General features: G+C 42.4%; 1 protein-coding gene across 5 annotated transcripts in view; it reads left to right on the top strand.

Moving 5' to 3' along the window:
• KHDRBS3 (KH RNA binding domain containing, signal transduction associated 3) overlaps positions 1–15,211 on the top strand; it is a 198,097-nt gene extending 182,886 nt beyond the window's left edge. For 2 of the 5 annotated variants that reach the window (XM_030795399.1, XM_030795396.1), the window contains 4 exons: positions 3,584–3,642; positions 5,512–6,642; positions 7,060–7,118; positions 14,747–15,034. In XM_030795399.1, the coding sequence (XP_030651259.1) occupies positions 3,584–3,642; positions 5,512–5,603 (151 nt within the window). In that variant the 3' untranslated portion in view covers positions 5,604–6,642; positions 7,060–7,118; positions 14,747–15,034. Of the gene's footprint in view, positions 1–3,583; positions 3,643–5,511; positions 6,643–7,059; positions 7,119–8,433; positions 8,447–14,746 lie in introns of those variants that run through there. The other 3 variants (XM_030795394.1, XM_030795395.1, XM_030795397.1) reach the window with 3 other exon arrangements.
• The last annotated feature ends 7,780 nt before the right edge of the window (positions 15,212–22,991 follow it).

Below are 22,991 nucleotides of genomic sequence, written 5' to 3' on the forward strand. Positions count from 1 at the left end.
GATGTAACTTCTGACCCTTGGAAAGAAGACTGAGGTTCATTTAATTTAGCACTGAGTTTCCAAGAAGCATTTGCCAGTTTATTTTCAACAAAATGAGAAATTATGTTGACTACTGTGGGGCTAGATGCTGTGAAAGAGCCATGGAAGATGTTAGAGCTGCCAGGAGACCTGAGCAGCGTCTAGACCAGCCCATGATTTGGCAGATGAACAGGAAGACTCCCACATGGAAGCCACACTCCCAAGGTGGCATTGTGGGTAAAGGCCCAGGCCTTGACTGACAGCTGACAGACATTTTTGTCAAAAGCTTTGAGTCTCAATTTCAATTCTCAAGACAAGAGAAATATTCTATTAATACTTTAATAGCATTCTCATATTTAAAGCTATCATTTCTTAAGCAGGAAAGCCATGTTTTTTCTTTTGTTGTTAGTTTCTGCTGGTTTATTATCTTTTTGAATATGAAAATTGATCTGCTCTCTTTTCAGTTAGTCCCTCTTCTTCTCACCATAACTGTATATTATTCCGTGAGGGAAAATTAGGACTACAGAAAGGAAGCCGGAGAGAGACTAAGGCAGTCACAGATCACTATGATCATGTGGCAGCATGTTTCATGTGGGCCCGACTTCTGTTTCTGAGCATGAGGAGGGATCATTAAAGCCCCAGGGAGAGCAAACAAGAGAAATTCTGGAAGAGCTAAAGGCCAGGTCAAAGTGGGAACCGATCACATAAGGTGGCCACCCGTGGTGAGCAAAAGCCACCTGTAGCATTTGTGTTCAGCACATGGCAGTGGTAGTGTTCTGAGCTTTGAGTGTAGGTGCTGCCACTTACAAGTTGAGTGACCCTGGGCAGATGGCTCAGCTTGGGCCTCAGCTGCCTCGTCTATAAAAGCACAGAGTTTTTTTAGATTAGCTGAGCTCATGCGCATGAGAAGTTGTTAGTAGGGCAGTGGTGTAGCTCACAATAGTTGCATTCCTCTCACACTCCTTTTTCTTCTAAATTTTTTTAGGAATGCCAGCCCTCAATTTGAAGACCATTTTTTTAAACTCTGTGGCTCCATGTACCTCTGTGGAAAAATTGCACATTGCTACTTGGTATATTAGGTCAGCTGTAGTAGTGACTATTCTGTAATGTGTTGAGCCAACAGAGCTTAACACAGCACATTTCAGAGAGCTTATTTTATACAGAGAGCTCAAATCATAACCACTGTGTTACACCGTATTTAATTAACTTGTAAGGATATGATTAAGCCAGGACAACAAGGTGGGGCCTATGTTCTATGTGTGGAAGAAGTATTCTAAGGAATATTCCGGTCCAGGCATTTGTCTTTTTTTTTTTTTCTTTTTTTTTTTTGTGATGGAGTCTCGCTCTGTCGCCAGGCTGGAGTGCAGTGGCACGATCTCAGCTCACTGCAACCTCCGCCTCCTGGGTTCAAGCAGTTACCCTGCCTCAGCATCCTGAGTAGCTGGGACTGCAGACGTCACCACGCCCAGCTAATTTTTATATACTTTTTTTTAGTAGAGACAGGGTTTCACCATGTTGGCCAGGATGGTCTCGATCTTCTGACCTCGTGATCCGCCTGCCTCAGCCTCCCAAAGTGCTGGGATTACAGGCGTGAGCCACAGCGCCTGGCCCGGTCCAGGCGTTTTTCATCAATACTTACTATATTTGGTTGAACTGCTTGTAGACACCTGGATTTTCCAACCTGTTTCCTGCCTCTGCTTTGCATATTCTGTTTCTTCTGCCTGGAAGACCCTTGCTGCCATTGCCTGTGTCCATTCCTTCTCCGCCTGTCTTCACCTGCACCCTCAGAACACTGTGCAAGCACTGCATGCTCCAAGCCATTCGTGACACACTAGAGTGATGGAGGTGCCCCTTCTCCTTATACCCACTTAACATACGTAACGTGAGGGTCTCCTCCAGGCCAAAAGAATGAGAACCAGGGCATGCTGTCGTGGGAAACCAACCTCACTCAGGGATACCAGCAGGGTTCTCTTTGGAAGTGGCATTTAGGTTAAGGGCTTGAATTGGAAACAGCCTGGAGGAGAGGAGAGAAGGGCCTTCTGGCAGAAGGAGTAGCAAATATAAAAACTCATGCCCACATGTTTGAGATAAAAAGGAACATAGCTCCATTGCTTACACGTTTCTCATAGGAATGGCCATGCTGTGCCGTAGTCATTAAATGTTTAGATGATTAGTCTCTGGTGTCTTTTCCTGAGAAAGAAAACGTGGGAGAAAAACTCCGTGTGGTTGTGACCACAAGTCTGGCCTGTGTAGTCAAAGAGATTCAGCTATACTGTCCTCCATGCAATTTAGCCCGGCTTCTTAGCTCTTCTGGTCTGCGGTATCCTTATCTGTCAAATGGGTATGGCAGTTTTACTGAGGCCGGGGGTGATGTGGGATCTCAGCGGCTGGTGTTCAGTAGGCATTCACAGCATGCATCTGTGCTCCTCAAACTGTGACTTCCTGAGCTGTTAAACATCTGAGCTGAATCATTTTCCATTTTGATTAGAAACCTCTTAATTGTATGAAATTGGAAGAATGGGGATGTTTATTTCCATGACAGTCTAAGATAACAAATTCAGGATGGTGGTTTCCCTACAAAATTGAGTGGGAAAGAGGAAAGCCTGAGAGGGTACATGGAAACTCTTTCCCAAATACTCAGAATGATTATGGCTTAGTAATCTAGACTTTTCACAAGTCTGTTCCTGTAAAAAATTATTCCTAGTTCAGATACATTGTATATATGTAGGCTGTTTTGCATCATCTGCAAAATGGCAGGATAACTCTTCCCTCTTGCTGTCAGTGACGGCTCTTTGCTCGTGCTCTCTCAAGGATGTTGTATATTGGAACATGGATTTGCCTGTACTTTGAAAAGATCCTTGGCCTCATGTAACCAGACTTGTGACTAGATTGCAGAGATCCATTTCCCTGCTCTCCGTCCCATGTGGCCATGGCTGCTGAGTCGCCTTTTCCCAGCAGCTTACGGATGTGATGCAGCAGTACCGGTCAAAGAAAACATTTCATCTGGGCATTTGTTTTTAATGTATTATAAAGTACAGCACCCACAATTCATGCAGCACCAGATTCTCTGGTAGACGAGGGTGTAAGAAGAAATAAAGTCTTTGCCTTCTGTAAACATGCCATCTATTGGAAAGGAGGTGTTTACCTCCTCCCCCACTCCCACAGTGCCTTGCACAGGCCCAGCCCTAGTTCTTGGCACACTGGGCTGGAATCGTCCACACACATCCTCCCTCTCCGCAGACTCCCAGTCTTCCCAGGTCAGGTACTGTCTTTGTATTCCCTCGTGCACTTTTAGGAGCTTACTGTGTGTTGGGTGGCCAATTGTTGTGGTTAAAATGTCAAAACATATTTATTATGTATTAAAATTAGGGAGCTAGACAAGGGGTCTTTGATAATCCTAAAGTTAACACTTCTGCTTTAGAACTCTGTGATCTTGGTGGGAATTTCTTTGAATTTTCAGTCCTGCCTTTCATTAGTTGTCTTTAAGTTTTATAATACTTTATTGAATACTGTTGAAACTCACAGCCAGATGATTTTGTCATTTGTTTTGTTTTGTTCACTGCAGTGGTGCTGATTACTATGACTACGGACATGGACTCAGTGAGGAGACTTATGATTCCTACGGTGAGTGACTGGCCAGAGCATGTGAAAAGGGAGGCGAGATGGCCGTAGAACGACCTTAAAGATCTTAATGGGAAGAGAATAAGGACATTTGGACTCTGAAACAGCAGCTTCCTGTCAATTCATTTGTGCATATCTAGCTATTTTTAGAGGCTCCTTTATTATTTAAAGATTTAAAGAGAACTAAAGACTTGCCGAAGATTGCATGAATCCAGATTCTGAACTTAAATTTTATGTTTGAGTTGATTGCCGTGTGCTGATTTTTTCACAGAGTAGTTTTTCAAACTGCAGACACTTGATAGCTGGGTCTTTTTGCAGTGTCCTTGTTTCCTGACAGTGAAGGGAAATGAAGCAATTGAGACTACAGCTCTAAAGTGATTCTCCCACCTTCATCTTTATGTTTTAATTCATTTCCAATCTCAAACCCTCTGAAAAAAATTACAGTGGGAGTCATTTCATAAAGGTTACAAAAGCACTGAGCCAAGGAGGAGATACAGGGTCTGTAAGCTTCACAGGGCAGCAGCTAAACCCCTCTTAATTCAGTGGAGCTGGTAGAGATGCTGGGGACTTCATGTCCAAAGTCGCACTATGCAGAAGGACGACAGGTTTAATTAAAAGAATTGGCAGCAGCAACATAATGGTAGTAAGAAGAGCCTTTGCCGCAGGGCAAGGAGATCAGAGAACGTGAAGCTTCAATCAGTTGCAAAGCTCTGATGAATCCCTGGTACCCGGTGCAAGTATATCAGGATTGTGGTTAATGGATGTTAGGACATTTCTCTTAACAACTGAAAAACCATTTTCCGGTGTTAAACCTTTTGAAGTAAATTTTGTTGTATCACCTGCCCAAAGCTGTGATGGCTGCACCTTGGATTTTTTTTTTTTTTTTTTTTTTTTTTTTGTTATCCGTAACAAACACTTAAGAGAAATATGTTGGTTTGCTGAATGCAGGCTACCTAAATTGATGCAAGTTAGCTTGAGGGAGTGACGTTGATTGCATGTTTTGTATCAAAAGAAGATTTCATTTTAAGCATTTTTCCTTCACAGCTTTTTAAACTGGTCTCTGTGGACACATGGCTTTTAAATTGCTGTATGTTGCAGCAGGGATGTTAACTGTTTGATGTCCAAGACCTATAGATAACTCATTAAAAGTTATCTTCAGGCTGAACAGGTGTTTAATTTCAGGAGATAAAGATGATAGAATGTCCTTGGTTATTAATACCATTGTCCAGTACAGATTTAGCATTATGATGAATGAAATCTGACATTATGTCGTTAAATTTATTTCATATTCATGAAGTGCTATTGAGAAGTGAAGTTAAACCCAATGCAACTTTCCTTCAGTCTTTCCGTGAAAGCGCCTGTGAAAAGTGAGATCATATTTCCCTTTCTCAGTCTGCCCCTTCCCGTTTTGCTCTCCGGTTTTCTTCTCCTTTGTCTTCACAGATGCCTATCTATGTTTTTTCTTTGTTTTTGCTGTTGGAAGACATCTAAGTGATCCTTTTCCCATTCTCTTTTTCACTCATAAATGTCCTGATGTTTAGCAAAAGGCAGTTCTCCTTGCTACTTGAGCTTGTAGACTGTTGTTAAATTAAGTAACCAAAAGGAAAGTCCCTGCAAAGTCGGTTGCCATTTCAGATACAAGAACTGTTTATCTTCCCATGCTGACAAATTTTGCGAGTGAGATGATTATTTTTCCTTGTGTTTGTAATTTATTTAAGTAAATTCCTTGTTTGTTTTTCTTTTCAGTACACCAGGGGTATATATTTTCAATATGACATGTACCTTTGGTTCAGGGCTAAGTTAGAGTCTGAAAAATGAAGCCTGTGGGATTCATGGCAGCGATCTAATTGTGATTCATCTTACTGATTGTAGGGCAAGAAGAGTGGACTAACTCAAGACACAAGGCACCTTCAGCGAGGACAGCAAAGGGCGTCTACAGAGACCAGCCATATGGCAGATACTGATTGTACTGTCTGATGTTGTGAAATAGCCAATCTCCACCAGTCCTGTATACTGTTCAAAGTAATTTTTTTCTATGAACAATCCCTTTTTAAATAAATCAAAATGCTTAAAATCTGAATGGATGGAACTTAAAACTACTTTGTTGAAACATCAACCTGGGCAGAAAAAAAAAAAAAAGACATGTAAAATTTTGTTATTTCCAGTCTGTATATGAAAAAATAGGTCATCAAAAGAAAAAAAATAACTTTGATTAACTAGTGTTAAACAAAAAATAGGTTTACTAAATATGTTAATCTATTCTTTTAACATAAGCCTCACCTTTCATTTTAAAGGTTTCCATAGAATTTAGTTATTTTATCTTTCAGCCATATGCTAGTTTTTTTTCTCTTGCCAACATGCGTAAAAAGGGAAGCCAATTACAAGTGCAAATAATGTGGTATTCTTTTGTAACTCAAGTCTTGAAATGTTCTGTAGTGTTAAGCAAAGTCTCCTCTTGCTTGATACTAAATAAACTTTTGAAAGAAATTTTGTGTGTGTGAGCTAACAATTTCATGGGTTTTTTTTTTTTTAATTTAAAAAGGCCTTCATAAATAGTTGTAAACAGGGAAAGAATTCATTTAACAATGCTTGTCATAAAAGGGTCACACTAAACATTGTACAACTTATTTTAAAAATGGTATAAAATTAAATGTACCATTATATACTCACCATAGATTTAAATGCTGTTTAAAGAGTCCAAATGGTATCGAGCTGCTTGAGTGGCACGTTAAACTACGCAAAACCAAATCTTGTTTAAAAACTGGTTTTAAAATAACTACTGGATTTTCTGAAAAAGATGTGATCAGTTTTCATCTTGTTGAGCGTTTTTTCACTAGTGCAACTTTGGATTTTTTATGAGAATTTTGGTACCTTAATGAACACCTCGCTCCATGCTGGAAGCACTAAGCACAAAGCTTTTAAAGACTTTCTGGCTTGACTAATTGAGGTCGCACTCGCCAAGGCTGAGGATGTGTAACCCTTAAACGGTCTTCATTTTCAAAGGTAAATAAATCAAATAAGATTTTAATCTCACTTAATTTATCTTAATATAACTAATAAAACCAGAGAGATTACAACTTAGCAAGTTTCATTATCCATTTTAGAAAAGTTTTAAGATCACCTAAATTCTCATTTTAAAAAGTTTAATTTGTTTTAGTAATCTAAAAAGCCTTAGTTTAGTCAGTTTAATTGGGGCCAATTACTCCCTATTAAACAACTGTAAAACCTCATAACTAGTTATTTGTAATACATTATTTGGTTAGTATTTGAGGGCACTTCTTAAAACTGACAAATATTTAATAACGTTATTCTTTAATCATTAAGCTTTTTTAATTGTAGATTATGTAAAATGTTTAATTTTTATTTCTTGGGGGATTTTTTTCTCTTTATTTTGAGTAAAAAGGTCTTTTCTTTTGTTAGGAAATGTCAGCCATCTTGGAATGTCACAGGAACTGGTTGAACACCTGAAGCAAACAAAGGTAAGTTTGCCTTTTTGTTCCAATTATCCTGACCTGTGTGGAAGATGAAGACAATTTCACACTTACCTGAAGTCACATGGAAAATTTCCACTGCTGGTTTCCTAGTACAACACTAGTGATTATGTCAGATTAACTCCAAAAGTCAGAAAAGAAGCTTCCTAAATGTAAACAGGTCAGACCCAGGAAGCTTCATTATAAGCGGCAGAGATTGAAGGCTCAGGTCATCCTGATATTTAAATATTCAGATTACTGTCTTCAGAAAATATCTAGCAGTCTAGTCAATAGCATGAAAAAAATTTTCCAGATTATTCAGTAAAAAGAGCAGTTTGCCAAACTTCATATATAATATCCCAATTTTAGTTTTCTATGTGCATGCATAGGCAAAAAAAATTACACAGATATGCTGGAAATTTTTGACAGTATTTATCTTAGTCTTATGGAAGCATGGTTTTCTGTGCTTCTGAATTTTATGAAACAAATTATAAGTACTATAAAATGTATTTTATAAAAATTACTTCATAAAATGTAAAAATCTGGGGACCTATAAAGGAAAAGTATTGTTATTTTTGTCTCGCTTTTTACATTTTCTTGATTTTTTTCTAAAGCATCAAAAAATACTACTTAGGCCCTGATCTTCCAGAGAGTCTTACTTTTTCAGTGTTTGTGTTTGAGCTCTGCCACTTAGCTGTGTGACTTTGGGCAAGTCTCACTTTCTCCATCAGTTCAGTGAAAATGATGCTTATCCCATGCAGTTGTTAGAAGAATTAAGATAATATCATCAGAGTGTTTTGTAACCTGAAAGTGATACAATCATGTAAAGTTTAATTGTCAAAGTTGTATTCACATATTTAATATATATGAAAAATATATGAGCTTGGTTTTCCCTAATAGCCAAAATTAGCCTGAAATAATTAAATTGCTTTTAGAAAGAAAATAATTCTCATCATTTTTGTAGACCAAACTAAGTTTATTATATTTTCTTTTTGTTTGTCTGTTTGGATTTTTGTTGTTGTTTGTTTTTCTCTTGTATGGAATGGGAATGTGACATCCACCACATCTCTGTAGTGTGTGATGTTATTGAAATTTTTCACAATTTTTTTCTTTATTAAATAATTTTTTTAAGGAGTTGGCATACAGAATAATAAATCAAGAATTATGGAGAGGTAGCGGGTCAATCCTCAGGTGCTATTTAGAGTTAATTAACAGGAAATACTATACAATTTTGTGTTTATTGTCATGTTTTCAAAGCATCCATAGCTTTATCAGACTGTAAAAGGGATTGTGATCCAGAAAGGCCCAGATCACTATCGGACAGGAACTTTCCTACTTGGCCTTCGAGATCTTCTCCTATCTGGCTGATGCTCCACCAGACCTGATTTTTTTCTGTTTCCATAGGAAGACCCTGCTATAGATAAGCCAGTCTTCTCATGTCTCTAAGAGCACATTTCATTGTTCCCAAATCGCTTCCTCCTAACCTTTGTTGTCACCCCCTTAGAATTCATTCATTTTCTCATATGACAGCATATATGGAACATGAGCTCCATACTGGACACAACAGAGGCACTGGTCATACAAAGACTGATAAGACATGGAACCCTGTATTCAAATACCACAAAAGCAAATGGAGGTGACAGCCCCATGACACACAACTTTGCTATTGCCTGTATCTTTGCATGAAGAAACCATACCCATCCTTCAGAACTCAGCCCCACGCCCTCTCTTCCATGATGTCCTCACCAGTTAAATCAGGCTGTGATCCTCCACCCTCTCTAAAGAGCATGCTTGGTTTATATTTCCTCATTTTAGTATTGGTATCATATGACTTACATTGGTTGTAAGTTGCCATAACAGCCAAGCATGTGCTTATCACTTTCTGTAAATTATTTTATTGAATCCTCACAGCCATAAGAAGGTATCATCTACATTTTAAAAAAGGAAGAAATTTAAGCTTCAGGAGGTGAATTTCACGCTTGTGTTGCTCATGTACCTTATAACTGGTAGAGCCCAGATTTGAACTAATTGATTTTAATCCAGAGTCTTTCATCTTAACCGTGTTGTTATACAGTCATTCTTTATATTACAGTGGCTCCTCCGTTAGATTAAAGGCTCTTTAAGAGCAGGAGCCTTTAATTTGTGTATCTCACACAACGCTGAGCATTGTGAATGATAACTGCCCCCTTCTCTTTCTAATAACTGCCCCCTTCTCTTTCTCTACCCCGCCCCTGCCCCAGATTCCTTCATGGAGAGAGTCTTTCACTTGTTTAGGTTCTGAATCTTCTTGTACTCAGGTATTCCAAGTCAAGTCAGTATCAGTATTTACTCAGATATATTTCCTGAACACCTGCTGTGTTGCAGGTGGTACGAAGACAGTGATTAAAGACATCATTGTTGTCCTTGCAAGTGCCACAGTCTACTAGGGAAATGGGCAAAGACCACATCTGTAGAGCTCTGACAGAGATACATGTGCTTTCTAGGCACATGGAAGGGAGATTTGTAACCCAGGCAAGTTGGTCAGAGGTAGCAGAAGGGGCCCATGGAGATGTTAAGACCAGTAGAAGATAACCACACACGGCAGGTACTCTCGGAGCATCTGTGCTTCCGCTCTGCCCTTCACCCGCTTTGTGACCTTGAGTCAGTGACTTAACCTCTCTAAACAAGAGTCTAAACTGCAGGTTCCCCACTTATAAAATAGACAGTCATGATACCTACCTTAGTATTGCTGTGAAGATTAGAAGCATGCCTGGCACAAATGAAGGTGTTTACTAATTGGTTGCTATATGTAAATATTTGCAATTATAAGAAAACATGATAATTGAGGAAACTGCAGGTGTATTAGATCATTAGAGAAAGTAAGAGACAATGCTGGCTGGCTAGGACAATGGACATGTAATGAAGGGTCTTGTAGATTCTGCTAAAAAGCTCAAATTCAGTGCAACCATTTTCAAGTGTAGTGTCCTCTTTGCCTTTAAGCTTGACGTACTCCATTCCCTTGTGCAGATATAGTGCCTCATTTAGTCTGTGTTCCAAAAAGAACTCTACAAACTTCTGTTTCCACTGGTTAGTGATTGTATAGCCAATCAGTGCCTTAAAAAATAGTTGCTCTCACTTTTTAATCCTCTTGTCCCCATCTCTTCACATAGTTATTTGACAGTGTAAGGGTTTAGTAAGTGAACGGCATTGTCAGTGTGATCAAGATGATTCCTAACAGGCAGCGTTAGGAACGGTTAGCCCAGATCCCGAAAAACCCACACAATCATGTTAACAATACTACAACTTAGATAGTCTAGCTCCCTTGTTTAACTCAAAATTAAAGACTCTGGTCACTGTATACAGAGACAGGTTCCAGAATGTAAAACTAATGATTTGAAGAAAAAATAAAATTTTGGAGTCAAAAGTTAAATGAAAATATGAGACATTTTATAGAATATGTGACAAATTTAAGTAATAAAGTTTATTGTTTTCTGTGCAAATAATATCTACTATTTATATTGATATTCAGTGTTTTGTAGGGATAGAAAGGAAAAAATCCATCATTATTTTAAAATAACAATCTATTTTATGCCTGATTCTGTTTCTATTTCTGATTGGGAAAGGCTACAGATCATTTTTCAATCTGAATTTCACCCTCCCTTATCGATGGAAAATCCTGTCCAGTTTAAGTTGATTCTGACTGACATTCCTGTTTCAAAAATCTCAGTTGTGTATTTCAGTGATTAGCATCCATTGCTGAAATCATTTTTCAGATCTTAATGTGATGAGTCCTTCAGTAACTTTCAGGATAAAGCTCAGCCTCCTTGGCTCTGAACATCAAGCCCTGCGTGGTTCTGCTGCTGGCCTCCCCAGCCGCCTGGAGCACAGCATGCTCTGACCCCAGCCCACTGTGGTCCAGCCCTGATAGATTGAAAACCATCTAGAGCTTTTCTATCAGTGCCATTCTCTGCCTAAAGTAACAGTTCCTTACCCCACTCAAATAAATGAACACAAATGAATGAACACAACTCTCACCCAGCTCTTGGTCTAGCTAGTTGTTGCTGGCCTATCCAGACTTCCCAGTGGAGCTTGAAGCATCCCCTCACCCCGGAGGCCCTCCATAGCCCGCCATCTTCGCAGCTCAACTGTGGACCCTCATCTTACTCTATGAATTCTGCAGTACAGTATCCTGAGATTGGCTGTTTACCCTCCTTTCCTCCTACCAGATTGTAAACATCTTTAGTGCAATTACCACGCCTTATGCCTAGTAAGTGGTAAATGAACAAGCCATTGGATGTATGAGTGAATAAAGTGGATGTGGTAGCTCGGTGGCTGATAGTACAGGACGATGTACTAGGTCTTGTTTGGCCTTATTAGGTTAAATTAGTCATCCTTTCTTTTGAGGAGAACTTACCAGGTTATTAAGTTCTGCCCTGTGTGTTTATCTCATTTGAACTGCTGCTGGCGGGATTTGTGTGTGTGCTAACACAAGTCCTAATACCTAACAGACAGTCAAAACAAGGAGATAGAATAAACAAACAGGTACCATTGTGAAGTGTGCAGGGATGGTGATGTTATCCTGAGGCTAGATTTCTGTTCTGCTTGTTGGTGGGTTTTTCTCCCTGACTGCAAGACTTGAAGTTCCTTAAAGATAGAAGAACCATGTCTTATTGGACTTGTACTTCCAAATCCTAGCACACTGCCTGGCACACAGACATAGTGGGAACTGACAGGGTATTCAGTGAGGAACGAATGAGTGAACAAATGAACCTGTAATTCTCGAAACACTGACAATGAGCACTTTTCAGTACAGACAGTCCCTACTACAATAGTTTGACTTAGGACGTTTCCCCTTTACAATGGTGGAAATGTAATACATGTTCAGTAGGAACTGTACTTCAGATTCTGAATATGTATCTTTCCTGCAGCTAGCCATAGCAGTATGATACTCTTGCCATGCCAGGCAGTGGCAGTGAGCCATTTTGTTTTTCACTTTGAGTACAGCATTCAAAAATTACTTGAGATATCAAACTTTGTTATAAAATAGGCCTTGTGTTCAGTGATTCAGCCCAACCGTATGCTAATGTAAGTGTTTTGAGTATTTTTAAGGTAGGCTAAGCTAAGCTATGATGTTTGGTAGGTTAAGTGTATTGCACACATCTCCAACTTCATGTTTTTGACTTACAGTGAGTTTATCAGGACATATCCCCCTCCTAAGATGAGGAGGGACATAACCCCATCCTAAGATGAGGAGCATTTGTATTAATTTATTTTCTTAGTGGAAGTGTGATACTTCTCTAACCATTAGATTTTTTTCAATGATAAATGCAAAGTTGGAAAACCAAAAAATGCCCTTTATTTAGTCAGTAATACATGTGCTTGGTACAAAATAAACACACACAATGGTCTTAATTCCCACCTTTACCACCACACATCCAAAGGCAACTATTTGTATTGATTTTCATGTATCTTTCCAAAGGTAGTCTGTGCATAAGTAAAGCATTTTTTTAAATTATCACTATTTTTTACATAGAAAACATTATACCATTTTCTCCCCTCGTTTCGCTTTGAAGTATGTCTTAGAGCTCATTTTCTGTTATTTTATACTAGAAAGCTACCTTTTTCTTTTTATTGGCTGAATAATATTTATATGAAAGAGCCATAATCCAAACAACTACTGACAGAGATGTAGTTAGTTTCTAATGTTTTGCTCACATTAAAGGCAATGCAAGAAGCCATGTTTATAAACATCTGTGGAATGAATTTTTAAAGTAGACTTACTGGGATTTTATAGATGTTTCCCATAGAGGTCCTGGTGCATCTTAATATGCTTTTGTAAAAGAAACCTATCTAAATGCTGTATGTATTCATTATGATCTACAAGATGAGCTCCTGTGGCCACACCAGAAACTCATCTGCTCAAAAGTTGGTTTAAAATGGTCTTTTATACACAGCATGACGTCTGGCATGTGGCAGGCTGGTTACCCTGTGTGATTTAGCGAGGAGCTGCAGGGCGTGCTGGGCCCAGTATGGACACCTCCTGGACACTCATCTGTGTCTTATGGGGAGAGCTGAAAGTCCTGTGACCCTTCCTCAGACTCCTGCTGGTTTCCTCGCATTCCTGGAGCTTATTTGCATCAGTAAGTGTATTGTTAAGGGCTGGCCCATGGTGGGGCAGGCTTTGTGGAAAGTAAGGTGGCCACGCCAGAGTAGCAGGAGAGGCCTACAGGCTCTCTGAGGAAACAGACAAGATCTCCTCTAGCACTCCCCTGCACGAGCTCATTGCCCGCCCTCTCCTCTTCTCTGGTTATCCAGATCCTCCCATTTCTTCAAGATCTTCTCTCTCTCTCTCAGCCAAAAGAGCCTTCTCTTCTCTCCCCATGAGAGCCCTGGCTGAGAGGACTGGATTGGCAGATGTCTCATTCTGACCTGCCGGTTGACGCGTTGGTGCTGTGTAAATGTCCTTCATCCCTAGTATGCTCCTTGAGGGTCACAGGTGTGTCTGTCATATTTTACAAAACTTAAAGCATTCAGCACAAGCCATTCAAGAAATATTTATTGGTTAATTAAAGCAGTGCCCTCATCAACAGATTTACTGTATTCGATGTTTAACTTTTTAAAGGATTCACCTTTAAATAACAGTTTGCATCTGATTCATCCTAGCAGTACTGATGCTTTAGGCAGGTGACACTGAGATGCCCACTGTGTCCCTGGTGCTCTGCAGTAATAAAAGGCTAGAGAAGGGCAGGGATGGTGCAGAGGAGAAAGGGATGAACTTGCTCCGAAGACCAAGGAGGAAATAAAACCTGAATGGAGTTTTGAAAGTCGAAACCTTGCAAGCCAGGAAGGGAGGAGAAAATATTAAGACATAATAAGCTAATACAGGTGGGAGAGGAGGGTGTCGACCAAGACATGAAATGACGTCCTGTGTTTTGGGAACGTATAAGCAGCTGCTGGAATATAACGTGCTGGGAGAGAAATGAAAGAGATGCGTCTGGAGACCTAGGAAGGGGCTGGGTCCTGTGGAGCCATCAGCGATGTCCTGAGTTGTTGTGAGCACACTTTGTGGTACTGAACAGTTACCTAGGGCCTGGGACTTGTATGACCAGAGCCGTGAGAAGTCAACATCACCACAATGGCCATTTCTCCACTGCGGTTGGGTTTTTTGTTTGTTTGTTCATTTTTCTGATCACCAGCCAGTTTTTTAAATAACAGAGTTTTGTTTCATATAACACATCAAAATAGGTTCTTTGGGGTTAGGTAATACAATTTAAAATATATCTGAAAGTTCAGTCTCTTATCAGGTGACAAGAATGCAAGGACTCTGCCAGGGTGGACCCCTAGGAACTCATAGGTTAATATTTGAGGTTTTATGTAAAGCAAGGCATTGCCATTCTGAAATCACTCCATAAATACCATAATGGATAGTAGTGTAATCATCATTATACCAGTTAATCATTTGTCTGTCTTTATTAAACACAAATATTTTATGTCCTTAATTTTAACGATTCTGTTTTGCATTGTTTTCCATAAACATCCTTATTTCTATTAAGTGTCTACTTGCCTGAATCCTCTAAACCCTGCCATTCCCAGCAGAGCATATGGTTATTATTAATTTCTTGATATATACAAATATATTTCCTTTTCCTCTGTTTCAGGAACTTTCCTTCTATTTATGGACTGCTTAAGAATAGTCAACTCACCAACGTGCCTAGTCAGTAAATGAATCCACTTGGGAACTTGAAAAACATCTTAATTAATTTTTTGTTTGCATAATTTTGTGTTCTGTGACATGTTTTTATTATATGGTATGCTTTTAATTTGGAGAACCTACTTTTTTAAAAAACGGAAAGAAAATCTATCTTATTTTGTTGTCTCCCAATAACAAAAAGAGAATGATTTGTATAGTAGTTAATAAAGGCTGCCTATTGAAATCTCTTCTACTTTAAACCTAGAAAAACAAAGTCTTGTTATTTCAGCACAGCTCTAAACTGTATACACTTGAAAATCATGTACAGCTGCAACTCGCTGCAGGAAGTCAAGATTCTACACATATTCCACATTTGAAAATGATTTATCCATCTCAGTTATGGACTAATAAATATGCAAGCATTATGCAAGAAGTATTCTGTCACATAAAAGGTTAATTATAAAGGCTTCTGCGGGAAGCAAAGTGGCACTGTCAGAATAGAAACGTGATTTTCATGCCTCAGTGTAATTCGTTATGGAACATAAAGGTCATAATCCCTGTGGACAGTATTATTCTGTTCATTCTCTTTTCATCATTTACGAGTGCATTGTGATTTTAATTCAACATGCCCCGGAAGGATGTGTTTTATTTCTTCTGTTAGAAGCTCGCACAACATGTTCCCTGGACTTGGAATTTCAAGAACTGTCTTGCACATTGTTAAATTGTCTCTTTCTTGCCTCAAAGACACATTTTTTTTGAGGCATTCACTTTTTACAGCATGCCATGTTTGGAGCATTGTGTTAACGACAGAATGACTTCAAATAGCTTAGCTTTTTCTTATCCTCGTATGCATCCTAACACATGATTCTTTTGTACCTTTCAGATGTGTCCAGTACACATTTCTCTGTCTCAGAAACGCATAGAATACAAGCTTGTATGTTAGAGCAGTGGCTCTCTGCAGCGAGTTGGGGGTGCGAGAGTGAAGGGTATGTCTATCATGAGGGCGAGCTGGGGAGGGCTGCGGACAGCTGGGAAGCAGCTTAAGGCACCCTTTGGTTCGGAATTAATTTTAAACAAATAGGAACTTCAGAACATAAGCCAGACCGTGGTAAATGGAAAAGAATTTGAACTTTCTTTTTGCTTGCTTCCTTTTTACCTGCTGAGTCACTAATACAAATCACAAACCTACAAGTAAAATCCCATGGATTCAAACCTTCTGACTTCCATCTGTCCCCTTCTCCTTGATCCCACTCCTACAACCTTAATTTTGGCTTCTTATTTTACTACCTACGTTATTTAATTCATTAAGCACATTATTGAGAACTTAACTACTGGGTACTGTCTAACATACTAGAGAAAGAGCAGAGAAAAAAAAAACAGAGGCGGTCTTACCCTGGAGAAGCTTAGATCCCCGTGGGAGGGACAGGCCACACACCACGAGAATGTCAGGTGCTGACGGAGCCATGGAGAAAATTAGACCGTGGTAACAGGAAGAGAGGCTAGACTTTAGTTTGAGTAGGCGAGGTAACATTTTAGCATTGGGGTGAGTAGAGGAGACCCAGAGCTTATTAACCCTAACCCATCCCCAAGCTGCCCCAGAAGCTGAGGAAAATCAATGTTTTTGTACACCTTGTACCCATTCACAGCACAGTGAAGCTCCAAGATTTTAGCCAACTCATACTCATTCTTCAAGACTTAGCCCCAGAAACTCTAACCCACAACACCCGATTCCTATGTCATCGGACTATGTTAGTCATCCTGACAGTTTCTGTCCTCCCGCAAGGCTTTACAAGCCCTTGTCTTAGTCCCTTAGGGCTGCTATAACAAAATACCATTGACTGGGTAATTGATTAACAACAGAAATGTACTGCTCACAGTTCTGGAGGCTGGGAGTCCAAGGTGCCGGCAGATTCAGTGTCTGGTGAGGACTTGATCTCTGCTTCAAAGATGGCACCTTCTGTGTGTCCTCACATGGCAGAAGAGGACAAAAGGACAGGGGAGCCTCTGTGAGCCTCTTTCATAAGGGCATTCCTAAGGGCAGCCCTCATGACCTAATCACTATTTTTTTTGGAGACCAGGTCTTGCACTTGCTCTGTCACCCAGGCTGACATGCAGTGGTGCAGTCATAGCTTGCTACAGCCCTGAACTCCTCAGGTCCCACCTTTCAATACTATCACATTTGGATACTAGGTTTCATCATATGAATTTAGGGGGACATCAACATTCAGACCACTGTATTCTACCACTGGGCCCCCAAAATTCATGTCCTCACATGTAAAAATACTCATTTCATTCCAGTGACCCCAAAAGTCTTAACTTTTTCCAGCACTAACTCCAGAGTCTGAAGTCCACAGTGTCATCTAAACCAGATATGGTTGAGACTCAATGTACAATTTATTCTGGTGCAAATTGCTCTCCAGCTGTGAAATCAAATGTGCTTCCAATACAATGGTGGGACAGGCATAGGATAGACTTCCATTGCAAAAGGGAGAAATAGGAAAGGATAAAGGGGTAACAGATCCTGACCAAATCTAAAACCCAACAGGGCAAACATTTAAGCCTCCACAATAATACTCAACTCAAAGTCCTACATTCTGGACACACTGGGGTGGGAGTTGGGCCTCCAAGGATCCATGGGTTTGCTGGGTGTAACCCACATGGCAGCGCTCACAGGTTAGTGTCTCACACCTGTGGCTTTCTCGCTGGACTTTCATGCCAGTAACTCCACCAGTCTAGGGTCTCCAGAGTGGCCCCACTCCCACGGCTACACTAGGTACTGCATTAATGGGGGCTCTCTGCTGTAGTCCTGCCCCCACCCACAGCTCCACTAGGCACTACCACCTCCCAAGATCTTCAAATGCCTTCAGGGTCATTCTTCCTTTGTCTTGATGAAATGCACCAGGCTTTGCCCATTCATGCTAATCTCCTTATCAAGCGGTCTCTTTGCTACACCTTTGGTGTGAGTCTCTCATGAACACATTTTCTCATTCTCTGCAGGCTGAGATTTTCCCAAATTTTTGTTCTGCTTCCGTTTGGATTATAAATTTCATCTTTAATTTGTTTCTTCTTGCATTTTACTATAAGCTGTCAAGAGAAGTCAAGCCACACCCTCAATACTTTGCTTAGAAAGATTTCTTCTGGTAAATATACAGTTTCATCACTTGCAACTTCTACGTTCCATAAAACACTGAGACATGAACACAATTCAGCCAAGTTCTTTGCCACCTTTTAACAAAGATGGCCTTTCCTTTAGTTTCTAGTAACACGTTCCTCATTTCTGTTTGAGACCATCAGAATGGCCTTTACCATCCATATTTCTATCAACATTCTGTTCACAGTCATTTAGGTCATCTCTAAGAGGACTGAGACCTCTACAGCTCTCCTGAGCCCTGACCAGAATCACCCCTAAGGCTCCTGTCATGGCAGTGTACCTCAAAACTCTTCCAGCCTCTGCTCATTACCCAGTTCCAAAGCCACTTCACATTTTTAGGTATTTGTTACAGCACTACCCCACTTCTTGGTATCAATGTGAGTCTTGGTTTGTTGGGGCTGCTGTAACAAAATACCTTAGGCTGGGTAGTTCATGAGCAATAGAAATGTATTGCAGTTCTGGAGGCTGGGGAATCCAAGATCAAGGCACCGGCAGATTCCGTGTCTTGGTGAGGGCTGCTCTCTACTTAAAGATGGCACCTTCTTCGTGACCTAACGTGGTAGGAGGGGACAAGGGAGCTCACGCAAGGCCCTTTCAGAAGGGCCCTAATCCTGTATAAGGATGGAGCCCTCATGATCTAATCACTTTACAAAGGCTCCACCTCTGAATACCGTCACATTGGGTACTCCTGACCCACAGCCTCTCGTGAGGTGGTAAACAGTCAACTGGGGCTGCAGTCATCTGAAGGTTTGGCTGGGGCTGGAGGATCCACTTGCAAATTCGGCTTCCACTCACACAGCTGTTGGCCGCATGTCTCCACTCCTTGCCACACAGGCCTCTGGAGGCTGCCTGAGTGTCCTCACATGACATCTGGCTTCCCCAGAGCATGTGTTGCAAGGGAGGGAGGGTCTGTGAGTGAGGGGCACACAAGACAGAAGCCACAGACTTTTATACTCTCATTTCACAAGTGACTTCACATCGCTCCTACCACATGCGATTTGTTAAACACCACTCCTGGGCCATGTAGGAGATCACTCCACAGGGGTGTAGATGCCAGGAGGCAGGACCACCGGGGACTGTCTTGGAGGCTGGCTCCCACCTGGGCAAGGTACATTACATCTCTGTGCCTTAGTGTCCTTGCTACAAAGTGGGGATAGTACTGCCTACCTCGAGGGGTTGCCAGAATTTAGTGATATACGTGCCAAGCCCTTAAAATGAGGCCTGACACAGTAAGCACTTGATAAATATTGGCCATTTCTATCAGGGCAATGCTCCCCCACCACACACACACACCACACACACACACACAGGCAGTGTAGAATGTGGAAGCCATCCCTTCGCCTCCTGCACTTCTGCTGCTCCACAGATCCTCCATGCCAGCTCCATGTCTTCCCCTCTCTCCTGCCTTAGCTGGGGGCCACATCATTTCTGCAAGATGATTGCAGCATCAGTGACACTCCTCAGGTCTCCACTCCAGTTGTAACCCATCTGTAATTTGCCCTTTATCCTGCCTTCTATTAATCTTCCTAAAGTGCAAATCATTTTCCCAAGCCCTTACACCCTTTTTTTTTTTTTTTTTTTTTTTTTGAGACAGTCTTGCTCTGTCACCCAGGCTGGAGTGCAGTGGCGCGATCTCAGCTCACTGCAAGCTCCACCTCCCAGGCTCACGCCATTCTCCTGCCTCAGCCTCTCGGAGTAGCTGGGACTACAGGCGCCCGCCACCACGCCCAGCTAATTTTTTGTATTTTTAGTAGAGACGGGGTTTCACCGTGGTCTCGATCTCCTGACCTCGTGATCTGCCCGCCTTGGCCTCCCAAAGTGCTGGGATTACAAGCGTGAGCCACCGCGCCCGGCCTCCTTACACCTTTTTAATTGCCTCCAGGGTAAAGCTCAAGCTCCCTGGTTTGGTCCTCATGCCCTTCACACTCTGGCCCAGCCTCCTTCTCTGCGCTGCTCCCTCCCCATATTCCATGCCCACTGGACTCACTGTGTTCAAACGCTGCAGCTGGCCCCACACACCTCCATGGTCTATTCTTTCCCACGGCGTCCAGGTCCTCCTCACCTGCAGTGTCACTCGATCCCGAAGGCGTCCCTGACCCTGTCAGAGATATTCCTTCCTCCTTCCAATATGTGCCCCGAGAGCCTGGCCCTTCCACCTAGTGGGTAGTTTCACGCTGCGCGGAGGTGCCTGCCTTGTGTGTCTGCCCCTCCCCCCATCCAGCGCCTGGAACCTGGTTCTGGATGCCACAGTGTCCCCATCCCCTGCTTCTGCCTCCCCAGGTGCTTCCCCTTGTCCAGGCATAGAGAAAGTTAGAAATCTTGCAGGTGGGAGGGTGTGATAAGGAGCAGGGAACTTACATTTCTCAAGCACCTCCTAAGACTCACTGAAGTCAGAGCATCCTCCCAGAACCACATAAGGTGGGTGTGCGGAACCTGAACTGGAAGATGGCGAAACAGACTGGTGATAAACAGCCCCCTGAAAACCTCACAACACTGCCTGTGGAGCTGAGGTCTGAGCCCCAGGCTTGCCGGCCACTGCACAGCCTTCTAGGAGTGTTAGGCCATCAACAGCAGTGCAGAATATAAAAATATAAAACACATTTTTATAGCACAAAGGAGTACAGTTTTATTAATTAACATCAGAAGATTTCATTGACAAGAGAGCTGCTTCCTGTGTTCCCTGAAGGCATTTAGATAATTTTACAAATGGAAGAAATGTTGCAGTTTCAGATATTAGCAAAGATCACTCTCTGCTCTGAGTCCCTTTCAAAATCCCAAACTCTCGTAGCCAGTGAGGGGCCCATTAAGAACCGTCCATCCACATAGCCGGCTCACCAGGAAAACAGGGACATCTGCTAACGAATGCAGGAAACTCAAGTCTCTTCTACTAGGTTGCATTTTTGCTATTTAGGTATCTTTCTTTTGAGGTAACAGACAAACAGAGATACAGAGATAAAATAGGTACATACATAAAATTGAAAAGGGTTGGCATCATGCCACACAGCGGAGGCTTTCTCTGGTTACCACATTTCAGGAGCTACTTTGGAGTGGTGGGGTTTTCATGAACCCAGCGTTTGCACTGGGGCTAGAAATGCAGTGTCTGCTCGCCGGCACCTTGCTGGCTGCTGCAGGAGCAGCTGCTGCTCGGGGTATGGGGGCCTGGCCTAACGTTCCCTATGGGCTGTCGGCTGTGGTTCTGCAGAAGCTCAGCAGGCCTTGCAGGCTGCAGCTTCCTCCTGGCTGGCTGGCGTGCATGGATCCCCTTGGCTTGCCACAAAGCCTTTTCCTTTTGGAAGCTGCCCCTCTTCTCTCACAGGTACCCCTTTGTGTCCCCTCTTCCTCTCTTGAGGCAGCAGCAGTGTAGTGCTTTCATTCACGCATTCGTACTGCAAGACCTCCTCTGTGCTGACACGCCTCCCCTACGTCACACAGCTAGTGGGTGGCCCACCTTTGCAATGAAAACCTGGCATAGCACTGACCTTTTGAGGCGTGTTCCCTCTAAGGCAGTGACCTCCAAGGGCGGGGTGAGGACACTTACACACCAGCAGCAGCCGAGCGAAATGCTTGCTAAGGGAGAGAACGTGCCCATGGCTTCTTCCCTTCCACCAGCACGTGTGGCCAAGAATCCGCCAGTGGCCGCTCCTCATGCCTGGTGCACCTGTTGAGCATTTGCCACCACATGTCATGCGAGTGAGTCACAGCCTGCCTGAAACTGCGCTGTCTCTGCTGGGGCTTTAGCCTTGGTTTCCTTGGCTGGTTCTCCATCTGCCTACCTGCTGCTTCCTGAGCCCTTGCCTGCCTGGCCATCTTCCTAGCCTTCTTCCCTCCAGAAGATTCCAGCCCCCTCTGGAGCTGCTTACCGACCTTGGTCAGCTGCCTAACAACAGGAACCGAGAGGCTGACCCCAGACACTCTTCCGCCAGTTTCTTCCAGTCTTTGGCCACATCAGTTTAGATACAGAGTGGGTCCAGGCCGGCCTCAGATGTCCTGTTACTGGATTGGTTCTCCAGAGCCAGGCTACGCTTTCAACTTCTTTTCCCATCAGTCAGCTAAGCAGTGTGGAAGATCCCTCTCTGAGCCTCAGTCCTTCCATCTGTGAAATGGAGATACTTCCTTACCTACTTTACAACGTTATTGAGAGACTCTCAAGCCTGAGACTGGTAAAGTGGGCCATGGACAGTAGAAAAGTTATATGGAAAACAGGCAGCTGTGGCTCACCTATTCATTCACCAAACGCTGATGTGCACCTGCTATGTGTCGGCCTCTGCTGGGTGCGGGAGATGTAGGGAGGAAAGACATACCCCGTCCCGAGCAGCTCACGAACTCAGAGAGAGGGAGAGAAGACGGGGAGGTAGACAGGAGAGTCACAGACACACACGTTTTCTAAAAACCGAAAATCAGACCAAGACTGTTTAGTTCTCTAGTCTGCTGTGGTATGTCAGCTGAACAAAATTCAGGGTGATCTCAAACAAAATGCTGTGATGTGCTAATTTTTCTCTGCACCTGACTTCCCCAAACTATGCCCCTGGGGAAGCAGCCTGCAGCTATCAAGGGGAGATCAGCATCCCTGCCCAAAGAGAATTCATCCCTGTCACAAAAACACTGCAGACAAAGGGAATCGTCTTCTTCCCTTTATGGGCAGGAACCGGCTCTGTAAATTCATGGTTTCCAAAAATGTCAAAAGATGATCACAGAGGTGAGATCAGAAATCTTCAAAAGCAGGAAGCAGAAGGCAGCACAGCCCAGGCAGCTGAGGCTCCTGCTACCTGGGCCTCTGGCCGCACAGCACCATCTGTGAAGCATCCCTAGAGGAAGCTTAAAATCCAAGCCAGTTCCTGGAGCGCTGGGCAGCACAGGCCTCCGCCTACTTCCTCTAGGTTGGGAAGGATATGGTGTTCATAATGGAAACCATGAGCTTTTCACATGAAGAACACGGGCCGCGTTATTCATTCCAAAGACCACACTGGCTTGATTGAGGTGAGCTGTTCCTTCCACCCCTTAATTCCTCCAGCTCAAACTAACTGCTGCAACTGTATTACAGGATATTTATTTCCCCAGATCT

Source organism: Nomascus leucogenys, chromosome 16 (assembly GCF_006542625.1).
Source record: "Nomascus leucogenys isolate Asia chromosome 16, Asia_NLE_v1, whole genome shotgun sequence".
Taxonomy (NCBI): Eukaryota; Metazoa; Chordata; class Mammalia; order Primates; family Hylobatidae; genus Nomascus; species Nomascus leucogenys.